We start from the raw sequence: 16,313 nt of genomic DNA, 5'->3' as shown, positions 1-16,313 counted from the left end.
TCTCGAAGAGATTAAAATATTTATAATTATTATGACAATTAGAGAAATGATAGGTGATGATTAGATATAACGAGACTGGAAAAAAATCGAAGAGGGATTTCATATTTAAGCTGTGCCCTATTTTTTACTTGAAATATGTTTCGCGACGTCAATGGAAATATGCACGGTACATTTGCATGCTTGCCGATGATCGTAAAGTTGTAGAACTGACCTCGATGATCCCGGGACGGAAAACGAAAGTGAACTGGTTTCTCGCCGAAATCCCACTCGTGAAAATGTGGCCATTCGTATGATCGGCCGTATCTGTGCATCCCCTATAACGGCTCCCAGAAACGTCTTTTAATATACACTATATCTTCGAAGGGCCCGGGGATTTCCCTTCGTTTCTCCAAAAGGAAAAAAATACACAAGTCGCTCGTCTTAAATCCGTCATTACTTGTGTATTAACTTCGTTCCCTTTCCTCTTCGTTCTTCTCGATTGGTAATCGATTTCGATTCTTAAAAAAAGATTTTTTGTCTTCCTCGTTTCGTTTTAAAAATATTTTTTTTTTTTGTTATAAAGAATGATTCGAATCGCAAAGATCAAATATAAGATTGGACAATCAAACTCTTTCGATTGAATTGTTTAAATCGTCAAATTAAAAAATAAGATCCACGTCGTCGATTTGACGATACTACGGCTGCTTAATTCGAAAATATTCTTTATAGGAAATCGATATTAATCGATTTATCGATCGATGCTGATAAACGGTTTAAAACAATCGCATTATATATCTTGGTTATTCTTGGTCAATTCCTAAATAGATTAACAAAAACTAGTAGACTAGTATTCATCACATTTGTCAAAGAAAATTTAGTTAAAATTGTTTAGTTTTGGTTTTTATTTAAAAAAAATCAATTTTGCAAATATATCTGGCAGTATATATTAGAAAAGCAAAGAACATTATTTGACTCGATTGATCGAGGAAGCATGCAGGTCATAAGATGAATCCTTTTCAGCTTATGTTGCAACAGATTAAATTAATTTTGTTCAATTAATTGGTAGTTAGCGTCGAGTGAAAGAGTTTTGTCCATCCTTATGCCTTTTTCCTTTCTCTTTCTTTGATTTTCGTCATCACGTTTTTATATTCCTTGTTTATCTTATTTCTCGTATTAAACAAACTTTTAAGTAATCGATGAATTTCTAGATATTTATGTGTAAATTTAATAATTTTGAGCTTAAATAAATTATGAAGAATGTAAATTATGAAAGATATAAAAAAAGGATGTGTTTCAATTAGTTGAATTTTATTTACAAAATTATAATTTGTTACAATATATTTAAAATTTATACAATACTTTGCCGATTTACAATAAATACACGAATTATTAAATTTATACGTCTAAGTATTTCTATAATAGTTAAGTACATTTAATATTTATATAATTTATTCAAAATTTATTTAAAAAATTGGTTTGTTTTAATTATCAATAGATAAAAATATCATAGATTGAATGAAACGTTTCAAATGGCGTAAAAATTAATATATAATTAATACACAAAATCATAAATATTAAAGTATTAAATATTAAATATTAAACGAAAAGTTTGATCTTATAGTCCTCTAGCAGATAAGATGCGAAATATTTTAAAAGAATTTTAAATAATCACAATAGTTTTTTCTACGTTAGTAGTGGTTGGTAACTTTTCATCATTCGGTACAAGAATTTCTACTATACCTACATAAGATATTCTACTGAATATCCCTCCACCGATAAAAGTTTTATAATGTTATGATATTTTTATTATTAATTTTTCACAAAAAGTATTAATTGATCAACGAATTTCCATTTATAAATGAATTATTTCTTAACTCGGATCTGATTAAATTTCCCAACCTCTCCATTGCCTGAAAATTAAAAAAAATTTTTAAATATATCGAACAAAGGTAACTTTCCATTGATCACAAATGTTTCGATAAATTTAATTCGACAAAAAATTTTTAATTTAATCGTTAAAATTTACCAGATTCATTTCTTCGTAAGAAGCTTTGCTGAAACTAGCCCTGATGGCGTTGCAAGGTTTGGAAGAATCTTTCATGAAAGGTGCACCAGGTGCCATTAGCACACCTTCTGTAATTCCTCGCTGCATAAGCATTTTCCAAGTGTCTTTAATATCTCGTACTTTAATCCATAAGAAAAAACCTCCACTTGGAATGGTGAAATCTACTAAACCTATAAAATATATACTTGTGTATTTCTTTATTTTTTTTATATAAACATTAAATAATTATTTGTTTTTAAAGGAGAAGAAAAAAAAAGAAAGAAAAGAAGAAGATTATTAATTAAATGTACGAAGTATAAAATTAATTATCAATCTTTTATTATTTATTTATCATTACGATTTCTTATGATTCAATTCAAGTCGAATGTTAAGAAAATATTTTTCAACGAAATCATTACACCGCTTGATAGCGATTATTCATTATTTGCACAAACAAGTGTTTATACGAACCATTCAAGTGTTTTTCAGCGAACCTAGCGATAATATCCCTCCGTTTCTTATAGAAATGCCTTATCCATTTGAAATGGTTTATCATCCCGTCGTATCCCCATAATTTCATCAGCCTGTACAGTATCGCCTAGAAACAGTGGGTAATCGTAAAGAAACAACCTCTCTTTTACATTCGTAACCGACGATAATTGTTAATCTATGTTTACATTTGCAGTAAAAGCTGACACGCGCCATCACTGATAACTTTACTCGTGCCGAAGTGTGTGTGTGAAAATGTTCGCGATATTTCTCACACGATTTCATCATGTTCGATGAATAATATTTACGTCTACATATATCTATATCTTCACGAAGCGTACAGTGACATGAATTTTATTGTCCATTAAAATAGTATCTATATACGATTTATACAATCGCTTTTTTTTTATTATTAATTATTAAATAATTATAATTAAATAATGATAATATAATGATAATATAATGATGTATAAATTTAAGATATTTACTCACAGAATCGTTTAAAACGATCAAGCAATTAAACATTTAACGAAAGTTCAAAAATTTTTTTGAAAAGGATCGTACAAGAATAATAAGAATTAACAATCACAAATTTATAATAACTTGGATAAGGAGTCATATTTATTAATTAATTGTACCGATTAATCCTTCCTTATTAGTTATAAATAATCGTTGTAATAAAATGAAATTAAATTTAGGTAATAACGATGATCTTAAATATCGGGACGGGAATTGAAAATTTATTTAATAAATCGAATTTCATCGGGTTTCATCAATGTCATAATATCTACATTATCGTGCTTCGATAAGATTACAATTGGGAGGATGAAATTTATCTTCTATAAAAGAATATTTCTCGCTTCGAATTACTTTAATTACTATTGTACCGACGGTGGAAAATATCGAAGCTTCGAAGGGATGGAATAAAACAACTCTACCAACCTGGGATAACGTAGGGGCGTGGAGATGGCTGCTTTGCAAGTGGAGCTCTATACTGGCTATCAATGGAGCCGCCGCCGTGATGAAGCCCAATCTGATACCGCTACTGACCACTTTAGAGAAGGAGTCAAGCCTAATTACCCTTCCTTCGGTGTCCAGTGATAAGAACGATTTTGGCTCCACCTATGCAATCCGGACAATGGATCTCAACATTCTATCAAAAATTGGTGGCGCAATGGCAAATTGCCCACGCTGTTATTTCAGCCAGTCGAACGTGGAATAACATTTGGTATGATTAATTTAGAAACTAAATGATATTTTGGGTAATTGGTCGGAACGATGATTGATATTCATTCGACGATTCTATGGTTTTAACTATTTCGTCAAATATTCCGAGTGAAATTGAAATGCTCTATGAAATTATACCGGTCAAGGTAATTAGAAGATTTTATGAACATCGTAATATAATTTTCTTTTTTTTTTTTTTTTTTTTTTCCTACGAAATTGTATATATCACTCCTTTTAAAATATTTAAAATATTTTTAAACGCTTTAAAAATATCTTTGCGAAAAAAATTGTAAATACTAAATCAAAAATTTGCAATTATAATTATTTTTTAATAAATATAATTATTATATCGATAAAAGATATATCTGTGAAGTACACGTGTGTTATTAATATATATTTATAAAATACAATTATTTCTATTATTCTAATATAAACATCTCATGATGTCATTTGTAAATCAATTTCTATCGATATGTATGGATATTGATAAAAATCTTAAACGCTGCTCATTGCAAACGGAGCGCATGCATTATGTCATTCCTCGCTATCTTATAATTATTTCCACGAGCGAGTTATTATTAAAAGAAAAAAAAAATACAAAAAATATTTTTAAAAATAAAATAGGAAATAAACGAATGAAAAGATTGAAGAGATGGAAATAGGAAATGAAGAAGAAGTAAAAAAAGGAAATATTAAATAAAAAGAAAGATACAAGAGGAATAAAAAAATATTGATTCACCTCCTCGAAGTGCAAGAAGTGGTAAGGATCATCGTCCAGGATCAAGAAGTTGTATTCGCAAGCTATCCTATAGATCTCCTTTCGTCTTTCCAAAGGAATAACGACACCGGTGGGATTCATTCCGGTGGCATTTATGTACATTATTTTCGGCATTTTCTTCCCGGACAGCTTTCTGTTTCTTAACGTTTCCCTCAAAATATCCGGAATCAAACCGTGCTCATCCTGAGGGATCGGGATCAACTCTATCTTATACGGCGAGACCTGAAATCGATAAATGATTTTCCTCGAATCCACTTTGCCAATCTCTAGAAGAAATAAAATTGCGAACTTGTCGACGGATATATTTCAAATTATTATTTATTATTTATCGTTTGTCAATGATATGGAATCATTATTTATTGCAGTATCGAGAATTATACATCACGAAGTTGATTTATCGATCGTAAAATAAGAAAAGATAAGAAAAAAAGAACAGTTGAATAATTGAAGCAAAATATAATAGATGATGAACAATAAGACGATTTTTTATAGAGTTTTTAAAATGGATCTGTAGTTTCTAATTAAATGAATAAAATACATTCACTTTTTTACGACAATTATTTGACGGATCAGAACATGGTTGAAAATTTACAAAAAAGAAAAGGCGAGTAAAGGATGAAATAATCGCGATGGAGGAGATATAAGAAAAGAGTTGATTGTTACTAACCACAATGTCCACGCCTGGATAGAAAGGATCGTGCACCAAGAGCGAGTCGCCAGGTTCGAGTATGGCCTCGAGAGTTTTGCTTAATCCATCTTGAGAACCGGAGACGATTATGATGTCGCGGCTCTCCCATAAGGGAGGTGCGTGCGCCCTTCTCTGGAACTCCCTCAGGGTCTGAAACCAATTTAATATCCAATGTTGTTAAACATATTGAAGGCAATTGCATTTATTTCAAAGCGGAGAAAAAAAAGGTGAGAACGAACCGGTTCAAATTAGGTATTAAATAGACATTCGACATATTTCGAATATTTTTCTCCCCCTTTTTTTCCGTGTATTATATTTTTCTAGATTTTTTTTTTCTTATCAGACGTTTTTAAATTTTACAATAAACATCCGCCGATTTTTTATGGATAATTATTTAACTCGAGCATCGTTCGAGTATCATCTTGCTCGCGTAGATTTTATCGAATTTCGCAATAACAATGGTACGATATATTTCAGAACAGATTTAAACGCTCTTAACGTCCCTTTTCACGAAGTGTGAATCTCAAAACGAATATAGGAGTGGAGGGGGGATTGTATAGATGAGATTTCTTAAAAATTGTCACAATTTAAAAATATCCATTTAAAATGAGAAAGAGATATAAATCTAAAGTGCAGTGAATTAATTTGCACGTCTAATTGTAAATTTTCCAACATTTTCATTTACGTTTCAATTAAATTTCAACGAACCTCCTTAAACGAACTTGCATTCTCTTTTATCCGCGAAAATCCTTTGTGTATAAATTATAATTATACGAGAAATAATGGGTGGGGAGGAGAGGAATATTTACGCGACGAATCATTCGCGATAATCAAAATTTTCCCCGTCTGTAATATCGCGTAATCGTGTGATTTACAACTCGCGGGACAAATTACGACTCACGGTGAAATCGAATTTTCGGTTACCTGAAGAAGCGGCGGGTAACCCTGAGTGGGAATATATTGCAAAGCTGCGCCCAATTCTCGTTCGTCTAGGGTGAAAGACGATCCATCGTTAAGTTTGATGGAGATCTCCGTGAAAGGGAAGGTTTCTTCGTTCGGCATACCCTCGGCCAACGAGACCACGTTCTTCGGCGCGGAATACGCCATTTTAGCTGGAACACGCGCGAAAGAGAGTTATTTCTTCAGTTAGAGGAGATCCATCTTCCCTATTCTTTTATTTCTTTCTTGTTTTTTTTTCTTTCTTTCTTTCGTTCGTTTATATCGGCAAATAGAATCTTTGAGAAAAAAAAAAAAAATCTTCTTACTCAATTCCCTGGTGGTGGCCGATCTTCTGCGTTTCGAGATTTCGGTCCTGAACGACGAATAATCGATGTCGAATTTTTCCTTGATATTATGCATCTTTACGTTCACTTTCTTTCTTTCAAACGTGACTTTCACCTTTCTTTACCTTCCAATTTCAGCGAAGCGAGTTCGAATATCGAATCGGCCGGGAACGGAACGGAACGGAACACGAGAGAAAACGGCAAAGGGGAAACTATGGGGAAAAATATGATTTTTTTTCGCGAAAAATCTCGATATATTTCGTAAACACACCCCTGGCAAGAGGACAGAGAATACGATTGAGCGGGAATTTGAAAAAAAAAAGAGAGAAAAAAAGAGATGAATCGTTTAACAACACATTCTTTTTCATGGAACAGCAACGGTAATATTAACAACACTGATAGAAGCGCTTCAGTTTATCCAGCTTTTATATTTAGCGATAGCTTTGGTTGCGTCAGAAAGCATTAACATATTCAAAAAGAAACACACCGTTCTTGTATTTAGATACTAATAGCTGTCTATTCACCACCACTATTAAGATCGGAGTAGTATAATTAATTATCATTTAGGATAACGAAAATATTTTAAAAAAAAACTAGGAAATTCGATAAAGAGGAATGAACAAATTACTAATATTATTGCATAATTATTGCCGTTATTGGTCGATTATACTATTAATGGTATTTTTTTTTTCATGGCTAATTGTATAATATAATAACAACACAATAACATAACAACATAATAACATAACAACATAATAACAATAATATTTATTACTATTTTCAGGCATGGAAGAATCAATTTTTTTTAGGGATCGTGCAAATTTTCATCGTGAATGAAAATTTCTTTCGAATCAAGGACGAACGAGAAGGGTAGTTTCGAGCGAAACGAAATTGAAACGTGGGATAAAAGAATGAGTTCATATTGTTAAATTATTCTAATTTTTATTTACATGATCGATGACTAAGGGGAGCAGGGAAATCCGGATTTATATTCTCGAGAATTTTTCACATTTCTGATGAAAGATTCGCGATATATATGTTCATATATATGTATCTGACGTAATAAAGATCAAGTGTAGCAACGAACGCGTGAACGGATGACGGCAACAAAACTGGCCGGTAAAACTGACCCGGTTCCCGGATCGACAGCGTTAATGTTCTCAAGGCAATTACCAATACGCGGATCAACAATACCAAAAGTGCAATTATCCTTGCTCCCTCCCTCCCTTCGTAACACCATGATTGCAATCGAGCCGTGAGAGCGGAGGGAGGGAGGGGGAAAAAAATTGGACTGAAACTATATTACTCTAGGACAAAAAAAAGAGACTAATCAAATCGAACTAGCCATTTGTTACTAAAACTCCAATATCGGGATAAAATCCAATATCGCCGTAAGTAAAATCGAACAAAACACCGGGGGGGGGAGGAGGGGGGAAGGGTTTCATATAAACCCCTTTTTTCTATATGTCTAACGATTACATCCGTCCAGAGCGGGGACGACGTGACGAGATTAATTGGTAACGTTACGAAATTACTCTTCCAGCTTCGGGGAGAGAATCTTTATCTTTCCAAAGTAGGAAAAATTCGCATCTCGATCTCTCCGCCCCTCCCTCCCTCCCTCCAGTCAAAGAGGGTGTGCGCGCGTGTGTCTTTATCGCGGAACGTGGCTCGTCAACCTTTCTCTCCTCTCCTCTCCTTCTCTTCGAATCGAATCGAAAGAAGAAATTCGAGAAAAAGAGAAAAGAAAGAAACGGAGATACATTCGTGAGAAACGGGCGCGAGGCCGATAACGATGACGTCGAGACGACACGAGCCGATCTATCATTATTCACCACCAATGATGGTCTTGATCAATAAACAAGAAGGACGATTCGTGGACATTCGTGGATTCGACGAAATGATTATGAAATGAAAAATGATCGATCGATTTCGTTATTTTTCTTCTTCTTCTTCTTCTTCTTTTTCCTCACCCCTTAATATCGGTCATTTTGTACATACACGCGTGTATACACGTGTAAAAAACGTGTATTTGCATTGGTCGACGAAGCGAGCAACTCCCACCAGAGAATCTCGGGAGCACGCCAGTTATTTTTTTTCCTCCGCTAATCTAATATACATGGAATTTCGTAAGTGTTTATTCTGATGCAAGAAATACCGAACGTTTGCTTGGCTGCGTTCCTTTCTCGTGCAATAATGTTTTTATTGAAAGTTACGAAGAGAGAGGGGGAGGAAGACGTGGGAAGTTTATCCGAGTGAGGGTAAACCGAGTGATAAATCTTTTGTTGCGTGATGATTTTTTTCCTGGACAAAAGTTGAAATTTATTCGATGATTTGTTGAACTGATAACGCTGATATTCTCGAGGAAGGTGTTGAATAAAAAAAAAAGAAGAAAAAGGAAAAAAATAACGATGCAAATAAAATAACGGGAATATCTTTCTAAATGGATTTTTAATGGATTTGATCTGATGTAACGATTCATTATAACGAAATTTAATTTTTTGAAATGGATCCATAACGTGTTTGTGGAGAGGTATAGGCGTGTGAATAAGAAACCACACATTCTCAGACACGTGACCCAATTATATCGGACTAGTTTGATTATGTAAAATCCTCGATAGCATCATCTTTATCTCCTCTTTCGTCCACAAATTTACTTTCAACGTTGATTGCGCGACACATGGGAAAAAAGATATATTCGTGTATTGTGACATTGTGAAAAAGCTCGTGTCCGTGATCGTGATCACAAACGTTGTAGAAAAAAACGATTAGACAAATTTGGAAACTGGGGCAAGAAAGATTTTATTATTTCTCACAAATTTAATCAACATTCTTTAACTGCCTTTTATACGATATCGTTTATACGATTAACGAACGAAACGAACTATTATTATATTCTCGATTTCAATTTTTCCCTCCATCAATTCCGTACACAGAATTTTTAGAGAAATCACTGACACTACGTTATAAATTAATCGTGATCCGAAGGAATTCAAACAACAAAATTAATTATTGTGGGTCATCGTTTGAATAACTTCCATTTGTTAATAAATCTAACTGTTAACAAGCATCAAGCAGATGGTAATGGGGCAACAATCGCGTTTATTATCAATGAAAACAATGTACACAACAATATATTCCTTCGTTTATCGTCTTATATCATTCGTCAACATTATATTAGCAGGAGTAAAAAAGTTTCATGAATATCGATCTTGAATTTGACACGATTCATTTATAACAAGTGTCAAGAAAAGTGATATATTCATCGGCTCACACGCTTGTTTCCAATTTCGAAGAAATATTTTTAGAAAATGCGATAACATTTTAATACATAATAATAGTAATAATAATAATAATAACAATTTTTTTTTATGATACTAATATAATACTAATATAACATAAAAAGCATCGAAAAGTATTTATAAAGAATTTAAAAAAAGAAAAAACGAAGCGATAAGACACGAGGCTACGATACCTCATTTGATTATCGCACTATAAAATAACACGAAAGTAATCATTAATTAGCCGATCTCCAGAGGTCATCCGCGTATTCTCTCATCGGTGAAAAATTAATCGCGATAAGATGACATGTGGTAGACGTGACATAGACTTTTATAAAAATAATAAAAAAGTGATAAAAATAATAAGTTATGATAATAAGAAAAAATGTTTCAGTTTATCATTGTAAATAAGGAAGAGCTTGGGGTCAGATGAACTGATACTACTCAGAAATTGCATAAGCGGTATTCGTCACGGACAATCCGTACGTTCGTATGGACAATTATCGAATTTTTCTTCTTTCAATTTTCGCGAGGCAATTTATTTTTCCAACACTAAATACATGATGCAACAATCGTATTTTATTTGACAGAACAGTAATAAACAAGCATCGGACACGTAATTATATTTGATGATTACGATGCGGTTATTATCGATGATCGAACTTATTCCTTCTTCGTTTCTCCCTACACTACTTTTTAATCTCACCTTTTCGAGAAATCTCGTCATCGTCAAGCTATTTCCCGAAAATCGATAAAGGAACGCATACGTACGCGATCTAATGATACGTTAGATCCTTCTCGATCAACGAAACAGAGTTCATTCTCATAGTAGCGACATCTCACTTGACCAATTATAATTAATGCAAAAGTGAAACTACGAAATCGGCATACGTCAGCACGCTTCCTCGATGGACTTGAAACGAGAACTTGCGAAACTTTGACGAACTTTGAGATTTCGTCAACGGAAGAGGGGGGAAAAAAATCGTTTGCTGCAAAATATCCTCCGAAATCTAGTGTAGTGATTAACGATGAAAGAAAAAGAAAAAGAAAAAAAGAAAAGAAAAAGGAAAGAAAAAAAAGAGGAAAAGGAAGGATCCGATCGAGGGGGTCCTTCGAGGGAGAAGAAAACTGGTCCGCGGATTGGCAGGCGACGGAGATGGAGAAACGTACTTAACGAACGGAGAAGTTCATTAAAAGCGAAACGACATTAGCCGACCTAAAATCAACTCTCCGACGATTCCGCTTACGCTTGTGCTTCCCACCTGAACCTATCCCCTCCCCCTCCCGACGGAGCGAGCTCCACAGGTGAGAGATGGAAAGAGCTGCTTGGCCGTGGAGCGGATAGGCGAGCGAGGTCGAAGCCGAGGAGATGCCGAATAGAGGAACGACGAAGATTCGAGGACGGCGAAATAAAGAGGGAGAAAGCGCGGGAAGGGTGGAGAAGGGGGCGGGGCAGGAGGAGAATCGGGTGGAGAAATCGCGTCGCAGTTCTCGAGGCAAAGAGGCGAAAAAGAAAGGAGACGATAGGTCTGCCGATAGGAAATAGATCCTCACGATTGGCGGTAGAACGAGACGAGGATCAGGAGGCTGAGGCTGAGGCTGAGTCGCGCGAAAGGGGAAAGGATGAGAAAAAAGGCCCATCTCCTCACGGGAGATTGTCTTCCTTCGAGGAGTGCCTTCGTAAGCCCCTTCGGGTGCCGGCTGTCGTTAGCCTTAATAGAAACCACTCAGCGACTATGAATTGCCTACCGATTATGCTGCAAATTTCATTATTTTCCCGCTGGAAACGGTGTCGCCTCGCCCGTATTGGTCGATCGTCGAGGATTCATCGGGAGGAGGCGCTCGTTCGGCTTCCACTCCGCGGCGCGGGCAAATTTCCTTCCACGGCCGTTGGATTATTGGAAAGAATCGTGTCACCCCGTGAACTTTGACTCGATCCAACCCGTGCGTGATTATGAGATAAATTTTTCCTTTTTCTTTTTTAATAATTCAGATATAGGATTCTATCGTTAGCGCGTCGAACTATCGAAGAGATCGAAGATCAGACTGCGATAGTTGTAAAGAAATATTCGATTCGAGTTCTTTTTCTTTTTCTTTTCCTCTTTAAGAAAAATTGAAAAGCAACGAAACGTGGTGAAATTCCATTCCAGAATTGTCACAATATTATCGTGGAAGGAGCGTTGAACGCTCCTGAAGGAAGTTATCCCCTGAATTGTAGCAGACGCATTGTCTAACGACAATGTCTCTAAACATCTCCATTCTGCCGCTAAGAAAAAATCCTAAACGATCTGGTGAATAGGGTCGAATGTTTGCGCGCATTGAGTCGGTTCTACGAGATAGTTTTGTATCTTATTTCGGGCGCAAACTGGGCTCTTCACGCCCCAACATTACCTAATTGGGTGCACCCCGCGGTCGAGCCATTATACGGGGTGTCAAAATACCTCTCTCCACCTTTCGTAATCCTCCTGTGCACCTATACATCTCCCCTCTTACTGTAACCCCGCAGCCTGACCTTCCTTCCTCCTCGCCTGGGACAAAGAAGTATGCGTGCTTGTATCTCAAAGCGACCGACCGAATGAAATGCACAATAGAATTGTCGCCACACGTCGTTTCGAGAGAAGTGGGAGACGTTTTCTTCGCCTTGTCCGCCACGGATATAAGCCGTTTCAGAAAGAGGACCCACTCCAACAGAAGTGCTTTCCCCAACTGTAACAACGCGTGTTTACGTACCTTCCCTCCCATTCCACCCCTTTGCCACTCCATCCTCGTCCAACCATCATCCTTTACCGCGTTTTCCACGAAAACGCTTTTTCCCCGATTCCTTCTTTCCAATTCTTTCCCGATTCATCTTTTCCCTTCCTCTTTCTTCCCGATTCTCCTTGATTTCCCCGTGTGTACTCGTAACTACAGGTTCGAGTATACGTAACGAGAGTGTATCTCGAGTGTATCCACGAACAGGGAGTTTCAGGGAGGAATAAAGGGGAATTTTATCGTGGAACGAACGGATCTCGGTTTTCCTTTACAAACGTATCGATTACACGAAGCTCGTTGCGAAGCGAGAAGAATTCCCTTCTTTTCCGAATATATTTTTGATATCGATTCATAGAAATTTCACTTCGCGAGAGGAAGTGAAATTCGTTTGAGAAATCGAAACGTTCTTCCGCGTATTGTTCGCGTGATCGCGAGAATGGAGGAAGGCGCGAGGAAGGCGCGGGAAAATTGTGATTTAATCGAGAGGATTCCCATGGTCGAATCCTCGAGGCTGAAATCCGATTTGACCTTTTGATAGAGCGAGCTTTTAGTTGCCGCCTTTTCCAACTTCCAACGTCGCTAACGGAATTACACCGAAGGACCGATAATTGCTGATAATTCGGTGGAACTTCGTTAAGACGCTCATCTGGGTCGGGGCTGAAATGCTTTCATTCGATTATTACTCGATTTCGATAATGCGATTATCACGTTCGCGTCTACGTGAATCGATTACGGGTCCGCGTCTCGTTTCAGAGGGAGATCGAGGTCGAAACGGTGGCCGGCAAATGATAATGTTAATGAGCCGCGAACACGTGGAAACGTACGTGGCGCGCAACGATTGCTGTTTTCATTCGTTCCACGGACGAGGAACGACGCCGCTCGCTTCGCAGGCTAATTCGGGATTAATTAGAAACGTCGCATTTTCTAATTAACCGGATTGTTTCGAGACGAATTTCAATCCCCCCTCGCCCTACTTTTAATCCTCACGACTCGATTCCTCCCCTCCTCGTTTCGCTTCGAATTTTCTTCCCGAACGAAAGAAAGAACGAAACAGCGATTGATATCCAACGGTATAAATTACCTTCGTTTAACCACCACGTTAAACGCGATTACGATGAAATAATCAACGAATCCAATTAAGATTAACTCGCTTTTGAAAATACGTCTGAACGCACCACTAGTTTTAAATCTTGTTCCAACTACTAACCAACCTCTGTGTATCTTTAATTTGTACATACGGTAATTAGCTCGCGTAACATTACGTTTCGACTTCTTTGCTATCGTTTCATCGAAATTGAAAGAAAGATTAACGTTGAAGGAAGATTTGGTAAATTGAGCAAAAAAAAAAAAAAAAAAAGAAAGAAAAAAGAATAAACGAAAGAATTATATCTCATTTTAAATACATCGAGAGGAGAGAGTCGTATTATGGAGCGAGTGGAACGTCGAGCCACCCCTCGAGTGCAACGTCTCCGATTGCATTCTTTATCCTAATTAGGTTTACGAGGCTTTGCGCCTCGACCAACCACCAATTATTGGTAATTGCGTAAAGATGTCACTTGGTAAGCGGATTGGTGGCGGTTTTACAGTTATTGTACTCTTCTAAGCCACGAGGCTGAAAGAGGAAGGGGACCGTTGCTTCCCCCCGTCGAGCGACAATGAGGCAACACGTTTCCAACTTTCTCCTCTTCGTCCCTGTTTGATTCTATTTTTCCATTCCACCGAAAGAAATACGAAATTATTTTCTCTTCATCCGTAAAAAAGAGATCGTCCACGTTAACGATAAATTTGTAATAATAAAAGTACTTCTTAAGTAGATAATAATTTCTTTCTCCAAGTTAAAATCTTTAATACAAATCTCACGTAATTATTTCTCTTCGTCGAAACTCCAGAAATCTTTGTTATCTTGTTGAAAATCCTTAAAGCATAATTTCCCTTTTTTTTCGCAGAAATAATTATAATTTTTCGTATTAGAAATAGAATTTCCTTTCTTTTCGTTAACAACAACGATCGAGATAATCTCGAAAATGAACGACAGCCAATTTAAAATTCGGATCAAGGATAAGTGTGCCGTTTGTCGAACTTTCGCGCATTTGACGATAGATTAAGGAACGCTTCAATTCGATATTCTTGAAGCACAGTGGCGTTAATTAAAGATCACCCTACTGCACAATGATCCCGGGGTGAGGGAGGAGGGGGGAGAAAAAAGTTTGATGGAGTTCTAACAGTATATATACACGGACACCGTGAAAGATGTTTGTAAGCAGGTTGCTGCTACAGTGTCGCTTTAATTAAAGCTCCAAGCTATTACGGCTGCTGAATATTTAATAGCTCGTTAGAAAAATAAAGCGAGAAACAGGTTGTAACGAATTCCAACTCGAACTCGCGTCGTAGTCTCTGGTAGTGGATTGCATGGAGCGGCAGAGGGGGCAATTAGGGGTAAAACAAAACATCTCGCACGAGCGAAACGATAAGATTCGCTATCGCTATCGACTGATACGGATAATAAGATTTGGACATTGGCATCTCGACGGGGGACTCGCGTGAAATCCTCGCGGACGAGTGTCAGCGGATAATCGGTCCTTTGCGCGGCATCGGTACCGCGAAGAAATTAAATTAGCTTCTCACGATGAAATTGAAAAATCCCTTAAACCGAGGTAATGCGAGCAAAAGTGGCTGTACCGTGGGAGGAGGGGGAGGGATGGATAGATAGACAGAGAAGGGACGAGCGAGACGGGAGGAAGAGAAAAAAGGAGAGGAGGAGGGAGAAACTCGGAGGGTAAAAACTCAGCGCACCGCGAAAACTCGTTTAAAGATGAAAGGCCGGCTAACGACTTATTTTCGATAAGGAAAAGTTAAGGCACTTGCCCCCTCGCCACCATCGCATCCAGCCCGCTCGAAAACGGAGGGGTGAAAACTTGAAACGTTCCTCTACCCCGCCAGGGGTAGTTTCACGAACACGAGGATCAACGACGACGACGACGAATACGGGGTTGCTTCTTCCTTTCCTTCGCTCGCTTCCTCCTCCATCCCTCCTCCTCCTCCTCCTCTTCCCTTCTCCCGTCCCGTTTTGGCGAGGAGCGGATTCCTCTCGCTCCTGAACACGGAGCAAAAACACAACAGTTGCGCGGAACTCAACTCAATTGCCATGTCAAAACGATGTGAAATGGGATTGATGTAATTTGGTTAGGCGCCCAACCCCCTCCGCCGCGTTGTCCTTCTTCGTTCCGCTCTCGCGGACGGGCTCCGCAACCCCCGCGGTGGTACCGTTTATACGCCACGTTTGCCGACGCCACCGCTGTCCCCGCCGTTTCGGCCGCGCGTGCATGAACCGGGTGTTTCCGCGGCAAACGACTCGATTCAACCTTCTGATTCTAATGACTTATGAAGTCAAGCCAAATGACCAAGGGCTCACCCTCTTACGCCTCGACCTTCCGCCCCTCGTCCGCTCTTCTCCCTTCCTCTCCCCTCCCCTCTCCCCTCCAGGGACTTTCGATAACTTTCGAGTTTCACGGCGGGCAAATCGAATAATTCTCGTCCCCGGGAATGGGACCACGGTCTCTCCCCGGTTCAGCCTATCGCGTATATAACTTGCGTTATTGTTCGTTTTACAAAGTGACAAAGAGGGGAGGGATGGAGAGAAGAAAGAGAGAGAGAGAGAGAGGGGAGGGAAGAGAGACGCGAAGGAATCGAGAGACAGCACGATTTGATTGTTGCTCGTTACGGAAGCCGGTTCCATTATCTTGCTTTATTATATTTGCAGCGACTAGTCCCCCCCTCCTTACAGAAACGTTTTCTC

The 16,313-nt window shown here is 37.8% G+C and overlaps 1 protein-coding gene across 1 annotated transcript; it reads right to left on the bottom strand.

Moving 5' to 3' along the window:
* Positions 1-1,494: 1,494 nt before the first annotated feature.
* LOC724239 (kynurenine/alpha-aminoadipate aminotransferase, mitochondrial) lies at positions 1,495-6,898 on the bottom strand. Its single transcript, XM_001120032.5, has 8 exons — positions 6,471-6,898; positions 6,130-6,317; positions 5,185-5,355; positions 4,479-4,739; positions 3,455-3,634; positions 2,495-2,621; positions 2,006-2,214; positions 1,495-1,889 (listed from the first exon to the last, which is right to left on the bottom strand). Exons 1-8 carry the CDS (start codon positions 6,562-6,564, stop codon positions 1,809-1,811), a joined length of 1,311 nt encoding a protein of 436 aa, XP_001120032.3. The 5' UTR covers positions 6,565-6,898; the 3' UTR covers positions 1,495-1,808.
* Positions 6,899-16,313: the final 9,415 nt, after the last annotated feature.

The sequence above is a fragment of the Apis mellifera genome, linkage group LG1, assembly GCF_003254395.2.
Source record: "Apis mellifera strain DH4 linkage group LG1, Amel_HAv3.1, whole genome shotgun sequence".
In the NCBI taxonomy this organism is placed as follows: Eukaryota; Metazoa; Arthropoda; class Insecta; order Hymenoptera; family Apidae; genus Apis; species Apis mellifera.
The sequence above is the reverse complement of the archived record's forward strand: the minus strand, read 5'-3'. Positions and strand labels throughout refer to the sequence as shown.

Excerpts from the sequence above, each read along its gene's own strand:
- LOC724239 (XM_001120032.5), bottom strand. The coding sequence starts at position 6,564 with ATGCATAATATCAAGGAAAAATTCGACATCGATTATTCGTCGTTCAGG. Across the intron at positions 5,356-6,129 it reads GTTACCCGCCGCTTCTTCAG|ACCCTGAGGGAGTTCCAGAG; the intron begins GTAACCGAAAAT and ends AATTGGTTTCAG. Across the intron at positions 3,635-4,478 it reads ACTTCTTGCACTTCGAGGAG|GTGGAGCCAAAATCGTTCTT; the intron begins GTGAATCAATAT and ends CGGATTGCATAG.